Below are 20,344 nucleotides of genomic sequence, written 5' to 3'. Positions count from 1 at the left end.
TAATAAAGCTTGACAGTAACCATTACTTATAATAAAAAAATCTTCCTATTAAATTATTTTCTGAAAATGTCTCAATCTATAATAAAGGGAGAGATTTATTTGATGTTCTAGGAAGGTGATGTTTATTCATGATTTACTATTTGAATTCAAACTTAAAAACAAAATCGTACTTAACAAACAAAGCATGCATGTCACGGAACGTGTGGTTTTTTGCTATTATTTTCCTCAATCATTTTTTTTTCTTGATTTACCTTTTTATTTTTGTTTCAACATTATTGTAATAAATACCTACTCGATTACATTCTGTTAAAAAATAGTTTATATTTTTTCATGGAATTACCAGTTAAAAAATCTTGGACAGGAAAATTCTGCACACTAGCGCCACAGTTCCTTTTGTCAACATCTGAAACAAATTGATTTTTATGTCATTTTCCGAGACGCTGTCACGGCGCAACATTTGAACTATTCACATCGATAAAACACAGAATTGGACAAAAAAATGAAACTTACGTGTCCGTAACGAGCTTATCGAGGCCAATTTACAACATCTTGTTTAATCCGCCACTTTTCGTGTACAAGAAATATTTTGGAACCACTTTTTTAGGTAAGTGAATTTTGGAACATTTATTTCAATGAAAATTTCAATTTCTTTAAATTTTATTAGTTATTATGTAATGCAGTCCCTGTAGCATAATTTCCAAAATAATAATCAAGCTTTTTTCAGTTTTTAAACGAATTTTACGAGTGTAAGTGCCAATTTGTTACTTTTATTGATCCTTGTGAAGATGTCAAGGCAAGAGATGCCAGTCATTATCATCACAATATTCTATTGATAAGAAGGTGCTCGGGTCACGGTTTCTTTTGATACAATAATATCTAAAACTGCTGTAGTAATTAGTTGTAATTAGTATTTTATTATGTAAGATATTATACCACCCAATTTTTCATTAATTTTCAGCTGAAATAGTGTTCCTAAAACATTTTTGGGTGTATCTTTGTGTGCTATTTTTTCCCGAAAAAGAAACGCCCACTTTATTAAAAGTATTAGGTGATGATATACCTATATTCTGAATAATATTTATTTTATTAATTACGAGCGTAGAATAATACCGTACCGGCGCAATAAATAATTATTTTTACTAATTAATAAACCTACAAAAACAAATCGTGAATTATATAAAAATGTAATAACAAGTATAATCCAGATAACAAGTTCTGATAAGAACTGATTTCGTGATAACGGAAAAGAAAAATAAAAGCACACCTACTTACTTACTTAATGAGAGAGATAACACAATCGTGTGAAATATAAATGTTTGAACAACTGTGAATACTTTATTTTTCAAAATTTAAATAAACTGACCTACCAATTATAATTATGTTTCTTGGCAAACCCAAGCGAGCGTATTCAATGCACCTATTTTTAATATTAATAAAAAAAAATTGGCAAAATACCGCAGTTCCAAAATTTAAATTCTTGCCTCGAATTTATAAATATTATAGGCCTAACATTTCGAAAAAAATGTTGACACAAGTTTTAAAAAATAATTTGCCCTATCCACAACAGATTACTTAGTCCCTATAGCTAAGTAACTCGTCTTTCTTGAGGACACTTACTTACTAAATCCTATCTTGAAAAAACTACTAACTTTTATTTTGTTTTAACATTGTACAGTATCCTTAAAATGTCATATGGTTCAATGCGCGTTCCTGATAAGAATTGTGTAATATTGTTCCATTAAATATTATCTAACTTACCTAATGTATTATTATTCTCATAAACAGTTCAAGATTAAGATCCGAGGAGAACTGGCAGAAGACTAATTTTCGACAAATACTTCGTCAAAACATGATTCAAAACCCGAAAAAGTAAAAGTTATCCGACACTAGGCCTTGATCAGGGTGGGTAGATAGAGTTTGACTTTGGTGGTCCCGTGATCCATTTTCAAAACTTTCTATCACCAATTAAAGAATAATTACAAATAATAGTCCTTGAGGTAAGCTAGCTATATGCTTGTCTTGTTTTACGAGTGGGTTCACCACGAAGTCCAGCGGCGCTGCGGAAATTGAACCCGTGTTCCTGGGATCCGACCTGAAACGACAGCAACCGTTGGGCTATTCTCGCTTCAAGATTAAATGCTAATAGGTACCTACTTGTTAACCCTGTAGTAAAATTAACAGCGTCTGTGGTCTAGTGGTAAGACCACCTGCTTCAGACGCAGAGAGGTTCGATTTCCAGTGGGGGCAGATTTTTCTGTTCGGTTTGGTTGGTGGTAGGGCTTGTTCTAAGTTTGCCTGGCTAGCTACCATCTTACCTAAGTCTGTCGCCATAACAACAATGTTAACAGCATTGTTGTGTTCCGGCAGTTAGAGGTAAGATAGCCAGTTCCTCTGTGGTTGAGGATTCCGGGTGAAGCTCGCATCCACCTTGGGCCTGATCGTCACTACCATCAGGTGAGATACAGGCCAAGAGCTTCCTCGTTGTGGATAAAAATATAAAAAAAAAACTAAAAATAAGAAGTTTGTATTCCGGCTCACAAATTATGCGAAACACAATTTCATTCCAGAGTAAAGGTCACGCAAAGTCTACACGGAGACATTAGTACGTTTATTTTGACGAGTTTGTATGTTTTACTTATCGAGGCACGTCATGAAAATAAGTTTACTGACGCGATGACGTCGCGATCTATTTCCTGTAATGTTTACAGAACTAATTTGCATCATGGCTGTGTACTTGAACAGATATTATTGTAATGATGACATTTACTAATGTTTTCTCTGATTCGTTTGTTTGACCCGACTGTGCCAGAAAGAGGGTTATTTTATAGTTAAGCAACTAAGTAGTGCTTTTTCGTAATCGACGAGAATGATCTTTCTTCTTCTTATCCCCTATCAAATGTTCTAAATACCCAAATAATTCTCATCATATTTTCCCAGGAATCAAACCAGTCCAGAAAAAAATCAGCCAAGATGTCGATCGACCTCGACAAGCCGCGCTACGACCAAAGCACGTACATGGGCCGCGCGATCCACTTTCTGCAGCTCACCAACCCTATGAACGCGCTCGCTTCGGACAAGGAGCTCGACGAGGCCAAGAGAGTCGTCACCGAGTTCAGGTAGCTCATACTTATCGACCTCGACAGCCGCGCTGCGACCAGTCACTTACATTGGCCGCGCGATCCACTTCCTGCAGCTCACCAACCCTATGAACGCGCTCGCCTCCGACAAGGAGCTCGACGAGGCCAAAAGAGTCGTCACCGAGTTCAGGTAGCTCATACTTAGGAGTTCTTAGGATCGACCTACACAGCTGCGCTACGACCAAAGCACGTACATGGGCCGCGCGATTCACTTCCAGCAGCTCACTAACTCCATGAACGCTCCTTTGACCAGGAACTCGACAAGGCCAAGAGAGTCGTCACGACGTCACCGAGTTCAGGTAGCTCATACTCAGGATTGACCGCGGCAAGTCAAGCTATAAAGGCACGTAAATGGGCCGCGCGATTCACTTCCAGCAGCTCACAAACTCCATGAATGCTCGCTCCGACAAGGAGCTCGACGAGGCCAAGAGAGTAGTCACCGAGTTTAGGTAGCTCATACTTAGGATCGACCGCGGCAAGTTACGCTATAAAAGCACGTACATGGGCCGCGCGATCCACTTCTGCAGCTCACCAACCCTATGAACGCGCTAGCCTCCGACAAGGAGCTCGACGAGGCCAAGAGAGTCGTCACCGAGTTCAGGTAGGTTGTATTCAGGGCCAACGGTATTTGTTGGGAGTAGATAGAGATAAAGATTGTCTTTGGACGCGCGCCCCTTTTGTCAAAACTTTTTTTGACAGCGAGCAGCATTTTGGTGCCGTGCCGTCTTGAGTGACCGCTGCTAGGGCGACAGAGCATGCATCTAGAATGAACCCAGGTTTTAGTACGCCTGACCATGACCATAGGTGACAGTGAGCCGTCACTCTTCTACAAGGGATTTCACAACTTACTGAAAAGAGCCTGTAGTCTTCCATGCTTATCAGTAGGTACACCTATTGTAATACTCAGAGGCGGCGTAAGGCGTAGGCGACGTGGGCCACCGCCTACGGCCTCGCGGTACAAGGGGCCTCGCGCATCAAAAATTTTGAAAAAATGTATAGGTACAAGGTGGAGATGACAATATCACAATACGAACATTGACTATTAAAATATAAATTATCGATAGCTAAACAATGTAGTTAAAAATAAAAATATATTTTTTTCCAAACAAATTCAGCCATAATCAGACACAAAATTAAGCAACAACACGGTTTTAAGTGACGAACATTATTCTTTGGCGCAATATTCCTTTAAAAATAATCACTGAATCAAGAAATCAGAAACTGTCAATGTATAGACCTTTGACCCTTTTTTTTTATTATTTCATAAAATCCGTCTTCAGGTCGCCACAGAACAAGGCCTCGCGAAATCTGTCTTGCCCACATCAAATTTAGGTCTTGCCCCGCCTCTGGTAATACTAGGCAGTGCGCCTCGTTCACCATACTTTACCGTCATGTCAGAAGGCACGTAAAATTGTACACAAACTTACATGGACCATAAAACACACTTGAAATATCTTTTCTCAATATTATCTGAAGAAATCCCAAGAGCACGCATTCTTCTCGAAGTTCAAGTAAAAGAAAATGTGCTCTCTTGTAGGAAAACTCGCCGCATGCCACCAGGGTACGACGAGGAGAAGCTGTGGAAGACCAAGTACCTGTACGACAGCGCGTTCCACCCGGACACCGGAGAGAAGATGCTGCTCATCGGCCGCATGGCGTCACAGGCTCCCATGAACACTATCATCACAGGAGGTAAGGCATTATCTCTTCTCTTTTAAAAAAATATTTTGTAAATACAAATTACTAATAGTTCCGTCAACCCCTCGTTGTAAGCTAAATAAGGTCACCACACCCGCATTCCTAGGATCACGAGTCAGCCAGTCCGATACCTTCACCGTTCGGCTATCGTCTGTCGCTTCAAATTCTTCGCTTAGCTGTAGTAAGGTTCAAATTTCGTTGGATAAATAACACTTGTAAGTTTTTTTAGTGAATCTAAATAACTTGAAGAGTAGATAGAATTCACAAACAGTAATAATAATCGGTAGTCGGTAAGTAGGTACATCTTATATTGCCGCGTAAGCAAATTGCGAGAGATGGGTGCATTTTTTTATGCAGAACAAAGCATATATTTGACTTGACTGCAATCACACCTGATGCAGTCTAGGATGGCACAAAATCTGCAGCCTATTCACTCTCGCCTTGACGAGACTTTAAAGTTCGGGAAAGACAGCAGCAGGCAGCGTATTCAGGTCCCAAGTTGTTCGCATTATAAAAGAGTTAGCGAAGCGCTTGTACGATTAATAATTGGTCCTTCAAGCCGGATCTCACCTTTTTCAGCAATTATAATGAAATGAAACAGATTCTTTAGACGACATCTAAGCTGAAGCTGCTTGTTCTCAGGAATGATCACGTTCTACAAGACGACAGCCGCGACCGTGTTCTGGCAGTGGGTGAATCAGACGTTCAACGCCGTGGTCAACTACACCAACCGGTCTGGTGACACGCCCATGTCTTCATCGTAAGTGACATATTATTGTAGTTGCTTTTTAAATTACTTATACTAGCAGGCGGCCGCGGCCGCCCGCGACTTCGTACGCGTGGATCCCGTTTTACCCCCTTAGGGGTGAAGTTTCGTAAAATCCTTTCTTAGCGGATGCCTACGTCATAACATCTACCTGAATGCCAAATTTCAGCCCGATCCGACCAGTGGTTTGGGCTGTGCGTTGATAGATCACTATGTCAGTCAGTCAGTCACCTTTGAGTTATTTTTAAGTATTTAGATTGATCGCTCATTTCAGCCAAATGACGTCCACTGTAGACAAAAGTCTCCCCAAGGATTTCTACAACGACCGGTCCTGCGCTGCCCGCATCCTGATACTTCCCACGACCTTCCAGTTAGAAGATGATTTCTCTATAACCTGTAGTTCTTTTATCTGCATTTGATCATATGAAAATCTTCATATTCAAACATTTAGGAAAACCAGGTTTTACACTAACTGTAACTGATGATACTTTGGTTAGTTAAATTACTACATAATACCTACGTACTGTATTATTTACCTACCTAAAACAATTTGAAAACAATTTAGAAAAACAACTTACTTAACTTTCCTTAAAACCAGTCGCTCAGCTGTCGCTAATGTGAAAGATGTCAATGTTGCCCAAATTCATTTACCTACCTAACATTGTTCCTAATCCAGTGAAAATAATTTTGCCTGTAGTTAAGTAGAGTAAGTTTAAGTAGAGTAAGGCAGGATAAAAAAGCAAGAGTTTGATGTACCTACAGCCTGTCGGTTAAGTGAGTTATCAAAAAATACTTGACACGTATTTTTCACTTTTTCAAACTAATGAAAATTGAAAGACATACAGCGCGCCAAAGTTCAATAGAGGTACCCCGTGACGTCAAGGCGTGCTTAAAAGTGTAGCATTTTATGACGTCACGCGAAACAATGCATCATTATTTCGTAATTACTTGTTTGATTTTCAAATAAAAATATATGTGTCCAATATTTTTTGATAGTGTAATTGACGGACTAAAAGTTTTTTATATAAGAAACTAGCGGCCGCCCGCGACTTCGTACGCGTGGATCCCGTTTTACCCCCTTCCCGCTTTTCTGTTGAAATTTTTCCTGAATTTTCTTTGCTATAAACCTCACGGAGCCCGAGACCTTTCCAACGAATGCAAAACCGTGGAAATCGGTTCGTGCGTTCTGGAGTTATAGCGTCAGGGAGGAAAACCCGACTTATTTTTATATAGTAGACTAGCCTATTGACGATGTACCCTACCATTTGTTTTATTTAATTTATTTCTTACTCTTTCTATTTTCTTCGCCCAGACAACTGTTTGCGTCCTACTGCGCTGCTTGCGGTGGCGCGTTGGGAACGGCTCTGTACCTCAACAGCAAAGTTAAGGTAAGCTAGAAGTAAGTCATCATCATCGGTCATTTGGTCTCCACTGAAGGAGCATGACCCACTACTATTTACCAGGGGTAGATACCGAATTAGGTAAGGTGGACCGACGACCTCATAAAGGTAGCAGGAAGGCGCTAAGGAAGGCCACCAACCGGCCATAGTGGAAATCATTGGGGGAGGCCTATGGTCAGCAGTGGACATCCTATGGCCGAAATGATGATGATGATTAATGCCGAATTTGACCTGCGCACTCCACCCACTGGCTGACCAGTCGGGTTAGGAAAGCAGAAGAAGTAGGTCCTACTATCCTTGATTTATAAAAAATAGGATACTTATGGTTTCAGTAAACGCAAACCGCGAAAGCCAAGAAAAAAAATGGTTTTAGTCTTTAGCTTAGATTATGCATTGCCCCCTTGATAATAAAAAGTTACACCCTATAATTGAACACTGTTTTAAAGTGACATTTCCATACTTAACGTAGTAAAGTAAGGGGGTTGGAGTATTTTTGTCACGTAAAATGATTGCGAGACTTATGACAACTCTGTTGTACTTATCTACGTATAATAATCTCTCAACTACCGTAGGAAATTCAAATCAAATCATATCATTTATTTACTTTCACATTTCAGAAGTGATGACTACTACTCACTACTCATTACTTATGCGGTCTATATTTATCTCTAGTTTTGACAAACGGATACAATATTCGTGAAGGTCAGATGATTTAGGTACAAGACATTTTTCTTGTTTTACAAAAATATGAAAACTTTAGTTTTCAGGTTAAGAGCTAACTCTTAACCTGAAAACTAAAGTTTTCATATTCTCTACATGCATCAAATTTGCATGTCATTGAATGGCAACATTACCTCACACAACACAATTAGGTACTTTGTGTTTTTACAACTATCTATCAAGTCTACCTTCAAACAGGATCTTTAACTCTCACATTTACCGACACGGGATTCGAACCCACGACAATTAGGCGTTAGAGGCCGAGTATACGAACCACTATGTCAAGTGGACGACATACAACCTCTGAAATCATCAATAAGTAGATTCAATATTTATCTCAATTCAAAGGCACAGTTCATATAGAATGATCGATAATACTCAAATTGTCATAGTATAATGATTTATCGCAAGAAAAATAAGTGTAGTTAAAAACTACATCTTAAAAATATGTAGCTCTTATACATTTTCCTATATTACCAAAATGACATCCCTGTACTACAATACTACATGATGCAATGAATACTTAAATGAATTAATTATGATTAAGACGTAACCTTTGCCATAAAATAAGATTAAAGTCTGTATCTGTAGTTTGCGGGGAGTCTTATAATTTTTATCGGTATTTAGATTTTGACTTTGACTTGACTTTTTTCTTAAATGCAGCTTCCTTGTTACAAAATTTTGAACTATAGACAGCACGTCAGGCTACTTTACACAGGTTTTTTTGTTGCAAAAATGCACCTAAGTACAGTGCCGTAACTAGGGCGGTGCCAGCGGTGCCCAGGCACAGGGCGCAGACCCTGGAGGGGCGCAGAAATGACCAGACCAGTATCTAGTTTTGTTTCATGCATGGTAGTTAGTAGGTATATTTTGTTTTATTGCGAATATGGTGTAGACGCGCCCTCTGTACTATCTATATTATTATCTATATGGCATTTTTCAAGCGATCTTGAAACAACAACACTTGTAAAGGTGGTTTTATATTTGTCTGATGTGTCGTGACGTGACGCGTCAGAACGGTATCGGTTTCATACATTTAGTACTAGCTGGTGCCCGCGACTTCGTCTGCGCAGGATTAGTATTTCGAACAATATGTTTATAAATTGTAGCCTATGTGTTATTCTGATGTATAAGCTATATTATTGTAAAGTTTCATTAAAATCCATTCAGTTTTTGCGTGAAAGAGTAACAAACATCCATCCATCATCCATACAAACTTTCGCGTTTATAATATTAGTAGGATGGTAACGTTCACACTAGTGCGTAACGTGTTGTGTTGTGATGGCTTATGTATGGAACCGATACAGTTCTGACGCGTCACGTCACGACACATCAGACAAATATAAATCCACCTTGTCTTGCTCGCAATATTACATACACAAACAAAAGTACCTATACCGTAACTATGAGACAATTTCTGTCTATATTCATTTGGAGGGCGCCACTTCTAACTTAGAAGTTCTAAGCAAATCTGTCAATCTAGCTGAGGAGATGTACAGGTTATTCAGTAAAAAATATTAATAGTGACAATTTAAAAATTATGTCATAAACTGCATGTAAACATGAATTTGATTTATTATTTGTTATAAAAAATGAGTTTTAGCCAATGTTTTTCGATAGTGAACTTACACAATCGCTCCGCCCCGTAGAAGGTTACTTTTTATTCAAAAAGGTTACATTTTTTTATATTTCTCGCACCGGGCGCATAAACGGCTAGTTACGGCACTGCCTAAGTATTATAACTTTAATGCCCGGTTTCATTTCGATCAGGAATTTTGTTTTCATAGGGGTCACTTAAAAATTAGGAATTGATGGTGAAAACGGGTTATCTTTTTTTCTTACTAAGTGTGGTGCGTTCATCCGTAATTATTCACGACTTCTTATAAATGCTATATATGACCAAGTTTTAACCCGACGTAGTTGTTACCTCAATACTCACCAAATTGTTTTCGTGTTACACCAGCTGAATAAAGAACGCAGTGTGTTATCACAAAATGCTGTAATAAATCAAATATCGCAATAACGCTGTTATCTACATAATATCGTATCATATCGTTATTTTTCAAGTTTACGTAACGTAAATATGCGGCTATCTCATTATCACTCTACGTCATGGAACTTACGGAGGTGTGTCGGGTGTTTGGCACGATGATGGAGTGTGGTTTCAGTATTATACCCACCATAACATAACAACAGATTATTTTTGGCTTAATACCTACTAAATAAGGACAGTCAACTACCTACACTATTATAAATGGAGGGAAGTCGAACCTTAACTTCGAACTCCTCCTATGTTCTTCTGATTAATTTCGTTGCGGGTCCAATGACAGTTTAACTTTCCCCCGGAACAAACTTGACCTTCACAGGTTGGGTTTTTATGGGCAATCAAGATGTATGTAGATCCTGGCTTGGCTGCACAGTTATTATCAGAACTTGTGTTTCTTTAATGAAAAGACCGATAGTTAGCGAGATAAGCATTTATTATTCGGGTTCTTACACAGACACATCTTGTTCGTACATAGCCGGAAGAGGGAAGAGCGTTCTACCGGAAACAGTTAACTTTTTAATATTTAATACACTTCCAAAGATAATATAATCCTAACACTCCCTCTCAATTACAAGTTAGGCTTTAACTTTTAATTGCAAAACAAAATAATTTTTATCTACTAATAAAAACTTCTAATAACAATATTCCACTTATGTTTTAGTATGGCAACATTAAAAAAAGCTATAAAGGCACGTACATGGGCCGCGCGATCCACTTCCAGCAGCTCACAAACTCCATGAATGCTCGCTCCGACAAGGAGCTCGACGAGGCCAAGAGAGTAGTCACCGAGTTTAGGTAGCTCATACTTATCGACCTCGACAGCCGCGCTGCGACCAGCCACGTAAAAGGACCGCGCGATCCACTTCCAGCAGCTCACAAACTCCATGAACGCTCGCTCCGACAAGGAGCTCGACGAGGCCAAGAGAGTCGTCACCGAGTTCAGGTAGCTCATACTTAGGATCGACCGCGGCAAGTCACGCTATAAAGGCACGTACATGGGCCGCGCGATCCACTTCCAGCAGCTCACAAACTCCATGAATGCTCGCTCCGACAAGGAGCTCGACGAGGCCAAGAGAGTAGTCACCGAGTTTAGGTAGCTCATACTTATCGACCTCGACAGCCGCGCTGCGACCAGCCACGTAAAAGGACCGCGCGATCCACTTCCAGCAGCTCACAAACTCCATGAACGCTCGCTCCGACAAGGAGCTCGACGAGGCCAAGAGAGTCGTCACCGAGTTCAGGTAGCTCATACTTAGGATCGACCGCGGCAAGTCACGCTATAAAGGCACGTACATGGGCCGCGCGATCCACTTCCAGCAGCTCACAAACTCCATGAATGCTCGCTCCGACAAGGAGCTCGACGAGGCCAAGAGAGTAGTCACCGAGTTTAGGTAGCTCATACTTATCGACCTCGACAGCCGCGCTGCGACCAGCCACGTAAAAGGACCGCGCGATCCACTTCCAGCAGCTCACAAACTCCATGAACGCTTCTTCGACCAGGAGCTCGACGATGCCAAGAGAGTCGTCACCGAGTTCAGGTAGCTTATACTTAGGATCGACCGCGGCAAGTTACGCTATAAAAGCACGTACATGGGCCGCGCGATCCACTTCTGCAGCTCACCAACCCTATGAACGCGCTAGCCTCCGACAAGGAGCTCGACGAGGCCAAGAGAGTCGTCACCGAGTTCAGGTAGGTTATATTCAGGGCCAACGGTATTTGTTGGGAGTAGATAGAGATAAAGATTGTCTTTGGACGCACGCCCCTTTCGTCAAAACTTTGACATCACATTAGAGCTAGACACTGTTTTGACAGCAAGCAGCATTTTAGTGTATTGCCGTCTTGAGTGACCGCTGCTAGGACGACAGAGCATGCATCTAGAATGAACCCAGGTTTTATTACGTCTGACCATGACCATGGGCGACAGAGCCGTCACAATGAGGATCAGTACTGTTGTAGAAAATTCAATAAAACTAGTATCTACGTTAATCTTTAAGACATAAGAAAGATATATCTTTTTGAATTATCCAAATCGGACCATTACTTACGAAGATATTAAGTAATAAACATAGGCCGTTTTTGCCGCTAAAAGACAACGTACGCAGGGCCGCGTGACGTCACTATATCCGAATCGAGCGCAGCCGGCGTACTATTGGGATGGAAAATATTTTTTTCCAGCTAAACTATCAGTTTTAGAAAAAAACTTTTAATAACATTTATTCATTTGAATAAATCGCCAAATATACCATCGCGGAGACCCTAATCGCGTCTCCGCGTTCCATTGAATCGTATGAGCGTATGGATTTTTTGAGATATTTTTCACAATTTCTATTTAAAAAAATTACCTATCGATAGCTTACTTTATTCTGATGAATAAATGTCATAACAAGTTTTTCTCTAAAACTGATAGTTTGGCTAGAAAAAAATATTTTCTATCCACGCAGTACGCCGGCAGCGTTCGGATCGGATATAATGACGTCATCGGTCCCGCGCCGGGCGGTCAGTAAACTTTTTTAGTAATTTGGCCATAACTTCGTCAATTTTTGTCGTAGAACAAAAATTTTTGGACTGTATATTAAGGATTTCTTAGACCTATAAATCTGCATTCACAGCTAAAAATCGAAATGATCCTCATTCAAAGGACTTCGAAACTTAGTGAAAAGAGTCTTCCATGCTTACTTATCAGTAGGTACACCTAATACTAGGCAGTGCGCCTCGTTCACCATACTTAACCGTCATGTCAGAAGGCACGTAAAATTGTACACAAACTTACATGGACCATAAAACACTCTTGAAATATTTTTTCTCAATATTATCTGAAGAAATCCCAAGAGCACGCATTCTTCCCGAAGTTCAAGTAAAAGAATCTATCTCCCATGTAGGAAAACTCGCCGCATGCCACCAGGGTACGACGAGGAGAAGCTGTGGAAGACCAAGTACCTGTACGACAGCGCGTTCCACCCGGACACCGGAGAGAAGATGCTGCTCATCGGCCGCATGGCGTCACAGGCTCCCATGAACACTATCATCACTGGAGGTGAGTTATTTTTACCTTCTAATAAATCTAGTAGTTATATGGCTGACGTTTGTCCGTTTGAGTTAGGCGCTAGACCTACAGTAGTTAGGTGCGGAATTCGGATTTCGTTTGATAACACTTGTTTGTTTTTCCAGTGAACTGAAATAACTTGAAAGAGTAGACAGATTTACAAACAGTAATATCGCTAGTTAGTCGGTACATCTGATATTGCTGCGTAAGCAAATTGCGAGAGATGGGTGCATTTTTTTATGCAGAACAAAGCATATATTTGACTTGACTGCAATCACACCTGATGCAGTCTAGGATGGCACAAAATCTGCCGCCTATTCACTCTCGCCTTGACGAGACTTTAATGTTCAGGAAAGACAGCAGCAGGCAGCGAATTCCAGTCCCTAGCTGTTCGCACTATAAAAGAGTTAGCAAAGCGCTTACGATTAATAATTGGTCCTTCGAGCCGGATTAAACCTTATTTCAGTAATATCGACATCTAACCTGAATCCGCTTGCCATCAGGAATGATCACGTTCTACAAGACGACAGCCGCGACCGTGTTCTGGCAGTGGGTGAATCAGACGTTCAACGCCGTGGTCAACTACACCAACCGGTCTGGTGATACCCCCATGTCTTCATCGTAAGTGACAAATTATTGCAGTTTGTTAAGATTAAACCCTTGAAAAGGGGGCTGACAATAGTGACTTGAGTTTCTTGCGCTGCTTCTTCTCAGCATTGGCCCATTTATTGTCCCGAAGCAGTGCTAGGGTTAATACTGGGACATTTAAAAGTGCTTTTTAAAAGCTTATTTGCAAAATAAATGAGTTTTATGAGTTTTTTTAGTCTATTTTATAATTGATCGCTCGTTTCAGCTAAATGACGTTCACTGTAGACAAAGGCCTCCTCCAAGGATTTCCACAACGACCGCATCCTGATACAAACTTCTCACGACCTTCCAGTGGGCTGAGTGTGTGTTTACCTAGTGAGCGCGTTTAAAAAATGTATGAAAATGTTAGTTTTTGAACGTTTCCCGCTAAGGGCGCTGTACAATCCGTCATACATTAAAAATGTAATTTTTTGCCGCGCTCACTAGTAAGCGCGTTTGATGAAAACTCACACTCGGCCCTCAGTTCTATTAGAAGATATTTTCTCTTTAACCTGTAAGTAGCTCTTTTATTTTTATTTGATCATGAAAATCTTCATATTCAGATATTTAGGAAAACAAGGTTTTCACTAACTGATTAAACAAGTTTAACTTTGGTTAGTTAAATTTCTAGGTAGGTACATAATACCTACGTAGGGGAACCTGTTGAACCTTGGACAGAGTTGTACCTAAAACAATTGTATATATTTTTTAAATTATGCGGTTTTATGAAAAGTTGTCTAGGGTATTACATACGTTATTTGTCAACATTAACGTGAAGTTAGCTAAGATTCGCCGACGCCGTGCAAGTACAAGAAAAAATGGTAATTTAATATTTTATACTGACGCAGTGAGATTTTGGAGGTTTACTTCATGTCAATTTATGAAAAATGTTGCATGTTTGACAAAACGGTTATAGTTTGAAGATAATCTTTATATATCTAGCTACTGGACGATATGAGTTTCAGATCCTAAGCTCAAATGGAAGTGGGTTTATTATGCTTATTAATTGAAGTAGTCGTAATGTTGTACCTTGACCACCCAACTAGCGATGTACCTTGGTCACTGATTTTCATTACACATGAATTTGCTACTCTCTGCAGGTTGTGCTGTTTCATTATACTGTGTTCTTGTAGTACCTCTATATCTGCGGCCTCTGCCTCGTCCTCGGCTTTTGCACTCGAAGGATTTATGCCCTTTTTTATGGCATGTATAGCATTTGATGACAAATGAAGATTGTGGTTCTGTGCTACTATATTCCCTCTTTATCTCATTGTCAAGCAATCTAGACTTTACGAAGTCGAGCCTTAGCTCTTGGTTTACCGTTTCCATTGCTGTTATTATTGCGTTGAATTCCTCTCCCAATCCAGTTAAGAGGTAGCTGATTTTTTCATTTTCTGCAATTTTCTCTCCTGACACTTCTAATTCTCTTATAAGATTGTCGAAATTGGCGAAATATTCTTCTAATTTTCCTGTATGTTTCAAAGTCAATAACTTTCTTCTTAGGCATATTTTTGATATGACCGTGTTTCGTTGGAATGTGTTTTTCAAAACTTCTAACATTTCTTTCGCGCTTGTGCTTTCTTTTATCAGGTTTAAGTGTTGGTCTGTCACGCTTTGGACGATGATACTTCTCGCTTTTGCATCCATGAGTTTCATCTTCTCATCACAGTCTACTATTTTCTTTATATCCAAAACTTCTGTTAGACCTTTTTCTGCGAGTATGCATTTTATCCTGAAAACCCAGTTGTCGTATGCCCCTGCACTCAATTGCGGTAGCGGCGTGTTACTACTTGACATCGCCATTTTTATATTTCACAAATCCGCTTTTTCCCGAATAATCTACAATTAAAACTTTCCCTAACTCTAACTAACGGGCGTCTGGGCCCATAACCTATCAGAACTTGTGTTTCTTTAATGAAAAGACCGATAGTTAGCGAGATAAGCATTTATTATTCGGGTTCTTACACAGACACATCTTGTTCGTACATAGCCGGAAGAGGGAAGAGCGTTCTACCGGAAACAGTTAACTTTTTAATATTTAATACACTTCCAAAGATAATATAATCCTAACAGTTATTACATCTTGGTTGCAAAATATCACCTTTTACAACTAGAATAAATAAGATGCCACAGAGTAGCTTGATGTGCTGTCACTCCAAGTCGTTTCATGGTCAAAAACTAACCCATGCCCATAACTTTTGTCACGCACAATTTCATCATCGTCTCAGTCAGTCTCAGCCATAGGAGGACCATAATCATTGCTGAACATAGGAAGGCCTCCCCCAATGCTTTCCATGTTGCCCGGTTGGTAGCGGCCTGCGTCCAGCGCCTTCCTGCTACCTTTATGATGTCGGTCCACCTTGTAGGTGGACGTCCACGCTGCGTTTCCCGGTTCTGCGTTTCACGCACAACTTAGGTACTTGATCGTATTTGTATATTTCCTTTTAGAATTCAAAATTTATAACTTTTTAACCACTACTTAAGCGGAAAAAATAGGGACGATATCCAACACATGTGTTCTGAAAATATAGTGCAGGTATTGCAAGAGACAAAATCTTGCTGCAATACAGATAACCTGGCTAGAAGGCATATGATGATGACAGAATGTCACTGTCCTCATTTTTATTCATTCTTTTATCGCCACGCGACTTATATCAGAAACATGTCAAAAGGTCACTCATATGTCGCAATTACTTATAGTTGTTATCAATATAAATATTGTATCTTTTACATTATTACTTGTCAAGTGCGATGACCTAATGCTGCCATGTGCCCGGTTAAATAATACCTACCTATACAGTCACGATAAATCAAGGCTAGACCACAAGCTAGACCTTCTTTCTTTATCCCGAACTCAGATCATAGACTATGATCTGAGATCCCGGAGAACACGATTTCGAAGTAGATTCAACTGAAGTCAATCCGTAGGTCCTGGGTTCGATTCCCAAATTGAAGAAACATTTTGCAAACCTACTTACTGCCTATTTACTTATTTCTCCAAAAAGAAATAATACGTATTAGAAAAATTTATGTCGTCGTAAAGGTAGCAGGAAGGCGCTGGACGCAGGCCGCTACCAACCGGGCAACATGAAAAGCATTGGGGGAGGCCTATGTTCAGCAGTGGACGTCCTTTGGCTAAGATGATGAGAGCAACGTATAAGTTGTTGGTCCGATTCAGACAATAAAAGTGAAGTCTGACTGACACGAGAGTGACCATCTTATTTGTGACGAAGAAAATGATGACCAAAAAGCGAAAGAACCGTTCATAACTGTTATTATTCACCTGCAATTCGCGCTGCATAAATATTTCCAATTCTAAGCCGTGATTGATATGCAATTGACCCTCATAATATGAAACAATTGCCCCAAGTGGTAGTTTGACGTGTTTATAAATTAACAACGACTTCGATTTGTAACTTCTTGGTAGTGTCCGACCGAATATGGATTTTCAGCCGAAAACGGAAACGAAAACGAAGCTTCGGCTGCAGTCTTATTTTCGGCCGAAAACGAAAACGAAAACGAAAATGACCTTCAACTCTCAAATTTCAATCTGAAATTATGTAAAAACTTCGAAAACCGTTAATGTTTTGACCAAAAACATAATGACGTTTGACAGTTGTTTTTGATAAGGATTGATTAAAGAAAACCGGCATTAAAACACAAAAAATTGAATTATGAATTCTTAGTAGAATATTATTTCCGGTGTATATTGAAATATTGGGAAGTGAAGAAGAAATAAAGGGTGTCCAGTGGGAATTTTTCAACTTCAAAAATGATTCATACAAATAAATTAATGATTTTTTATTATTTATTACTATTAATGCAAACTGGAGTTTAACAATGCGGATTTATTTTTTTATAGGCAATGTCTTTTAAATTATGCCCGTTTTACTATAGGCACTCTCACAGCCGGACCCTTACATTCGCAACTATGCGAGAGCAAATCGCGCTAATAATTTTCCTGCAACTTCACGGCGGATATTTTCTTACAGAATAAAATTATTTTTTTAATTAAATAAAAATGCAAGCATTAATTTTTTTATATGATAAAACGAGATTTATATATAATAGAAACTAAAAATAAACTGTTCTATGTTAAGTTGATTGAGTATATTTCCATAAAAGACAATACATAACCAAACGATGCTGCGTGTAATGGATAAAAAACGTAAAGTTATCATTTGTGTAAATGAAAACATACTTTTTTTGGTAAATGTTGCCAGTAGGTAAACATTTGAGAGCTGCATAGCTGATCACGGCTTCAAATCCGTTGAGTGGCGTTTGAGAATACCATTTAAAATTGAAGGATACTTAAATTTAAGAGCCCGTCAGCTGAGTGACAGATTTGAGTAGTGTTTCAGTATTCGGCCGTTAGACATCCTTTATAAACGATCTAGCGCTGTTTTAATTGCTTGGTAAGTTGACAGAAATTAATTATTTCCAAAATGAAGCAAGAAGTTTTAGCTTACAATAACTTTAATAATCGATTGTAATACACAAATAAATTGACTTTTTGCAAGAATAGAGAACTAAAACTTCTTGCTCCATTTTGGAAATAATTAATTTCTGTCAACTAACCAAACTACTGCAACAGCGCTTGATCGCTTATAAAGAATGTCGAAGTCGTACTAAAGTAAGGTGTACGGATGCAGTATGGTTAAGTTCAACATAGCGAGTGTTATTTAATGCTAAAATCGCGAAATCTTATGCGTAGTACGTATACATCGATGATATTTTGTATGCAAATAATTCAAAACAAAACTCTTTTTTTCTCTTAACTCCAGGGATAGATTCCAGTGCGCTCCGGTTTACAAATTAGTATTGGCCTGAGGAACAAAATGCACTATGTTTTGATTCTGGGCAGCACTTGGTCCAACTTCCATACATGGATTGGCACTGTCCTTTGTCAAAGGCGCTGTTTTCACTGAAAAAAGTTAAATTATTACACTCAAAAATCGCCTTTTAATCTTACCTTTAAATCCCTCTTTCCTCCACAGTGAGATCCTGAACGGCACACCAGTTTTTACCGCGGATGGGCAGCGCGTGGGAGAGAGCAAGACAGCTGCCATGCGTGGCATCTCGCTCGTGTGCATCTCGCGTGTCATCATGGCGCTGCCCGGCATGAGTGAGTGGTCATTCATCATCATCATTATCATTTCAGCCCTAGGACGTCCACTGCTGAACATAGGCCTCCCCCAATGATTTCCACAATGGCCGGTTGGTGGCGGCCTGCATCCAGCGCCTTCCCGCTACCTTTATGAGGTCGTCGGTCCACCTAGTAGGAGGCCTGCCCACGCTACGTCTTCCAGCCCGTGGTCGCCACTCGAGGACTTTCCTGCCCCAACGGCCATCGTCTCTACGAGCTATGTGCCCCGCCCACTGCCACTTGATTTCATTCATCATCATCATCATCATTTCAGCCCTAGGACCACTGCTGAACATAAGCCTCCCCCAATGATTTCCACAATGGCCGGTTGGTGGCGGCCTGCATCGCGCCTTCCCGCTACCTTTATGAGGTCGTCGGTCCACCTTGTGGGTGGACGTCCTACGCTGCGCTTTCCGGTACATGGTCATTACAATATGAAAACTATAAGCGTATCCAGGGGGAGTATTTTGGCCCAGGGGAGGGCATTCTGGCCCAGGAGAGGCCATTCTGTCTCAGGGGTGGGCATTTTGTCCCACGGGAGGGTATTCAGGCCAAGATGAGGGTATTTTGGTCTAGGGGAGGGCGTTCTGTCCCTCAGGAGGGTATTCTGACCCAGGAGAGGGCATTCTGTCTCAGGGGTGGGCATTCTGTCCCACGGGAGGGTATTCGAGGCCCAGATGAGGGTATTTTGGTCTAGGGGAGGGCGTTATGTCCCTCAGGAGGGTATTCTAGCTCAGGAGAGGCCCTTCTGTCTCAGGGGAGGGCATTTTGTCCTACGGGAGGGTATTCAAGCCCAGATGAGCGTATTTTGTTCTAGGGTAGGGTAGGCCATTTTGGCCCAGGGGAAGGCATTCTGGCCCAGGGGAGAGGGGCATTCTATCCCGGAGAGATGGGGGAATTCACACGCTATGACACTCACGGACTAGACTTACACTTTTAAGTCAATCAGATGAACTAATGCGTTTTCACCGACAAGCCCAAGTTTTTGTAAGTGTAAGATTTGAGGAACCACCTAGTAGAACAACCCAGGGGCTTGTCGATGAAAACGGGCAAGATTCACACTGAACAAGATTTTTGGTTACGGCTTACACAAAAAAGTGACAGGCGAACTAAGTGTCAACTCTATCCAAACTAAATCTAGCTCACTACAGAATTATTTGTTTAATTTACACAACATTTTGTTACTCATGACCAAAGTGTTCGGTGGTCACTTTTGTTGTGTAAGCAGTAACCAAACATGTTTTTCAGTGCAAAAAACCTTTTTTCCACTTTTTTTTATTGGAAAAAAGGTTTTTCGGTATATTTACCGAACCTTCGTTTCTTTCCAGCTTTGACGCCACTCATAACCGCATACGCGACGCGCCGCGGCCTGTTCTGCCACTACCCGATGGCCGTCATCCCGTTCCAGCTGTTCCTAGTGGGACTCTGCGTGACATTTGCCACGCCATTGTGCTGTGCTATATTCCCGCAGCGCGCCGCCATCGATGTAGAGAGCTTGGAGCCTGAGTTGAAGGTCAGTAGAGTGGGACTGGTAGTCGGATATACTTTCCCCTAAGATGAAACTGGCTATAGTTGGTAACAAAAAGAAGTCAGTAGTTTCTGGTGGGACTCTGCGTGACATTTGCCACGCCACTATGCTGCGCTATATTTCCGCAGCGTGCCGCCATTGATGTAGAGAGCTTGGAGCCTGAGTTGAAGGTCAGTATGTTTTAATGACATAGCCCGACGGATCAGCAAGCTGAAGTGGCAGTGGGCAGGG

The 20,344-nt window shown here is 40.5% G+C and overlaps 1 protein-coding gene across 1 annotated transcript; it reads left to right on the top strand.

Moving 5' to 3' along the window:
- Window positions 1-388: 388 nt before the first annotated feature.
- On the top strand, window positions 389-20,098 carry LOC114356113 (sideroflexin-1-3-like; the record flags this gene model as incomplete). Its single annotated transcript, XM_028309199.1, has 14 exons — window positions 389-604; window positions 2,938-3,116; window positions 4,675-4,829; window positions 5,478-5,595; window positions 6,914-6,993; window positions 10,088-10,113; window positions 10,430-10,546; window positions 10,638-10,711; window positions 11,025-11,142; window positions 11,385-11,458; window positions 12,649-12,803; window positions 13,316-13,433; window positions 18,395-18,564; window positions 19,914-20,098. Coding segments are annotated over exons 2-14 (1,536 nt in total), but the record flags the coding sequence as incomplete, so codon positions are not given.
- Window positions 20,099-20,344: the final 246 nt, after the last annotated feature.

Source organism: Ostrinia furnacalis, unplaced genomic scaffold (genome assembly GCF_004193835.3).
Source record: "Ostrinia furnacalis isolate ACB-3 unplaced genomic scaffold, ASM419383v2 OfSCF2653, whole genome shotgun sequence".
NCBI classification, from domain to species: domain Eukaryota; kingdom Metazoa; phylum Arthropoda; class Insecta; order Lepidoptera; family Crambidae; genus Ostrinia; species Ostrinia furnacalis.
This window is presented reverse-complemented; position numbering and strand designations above follow the sequence as displayed.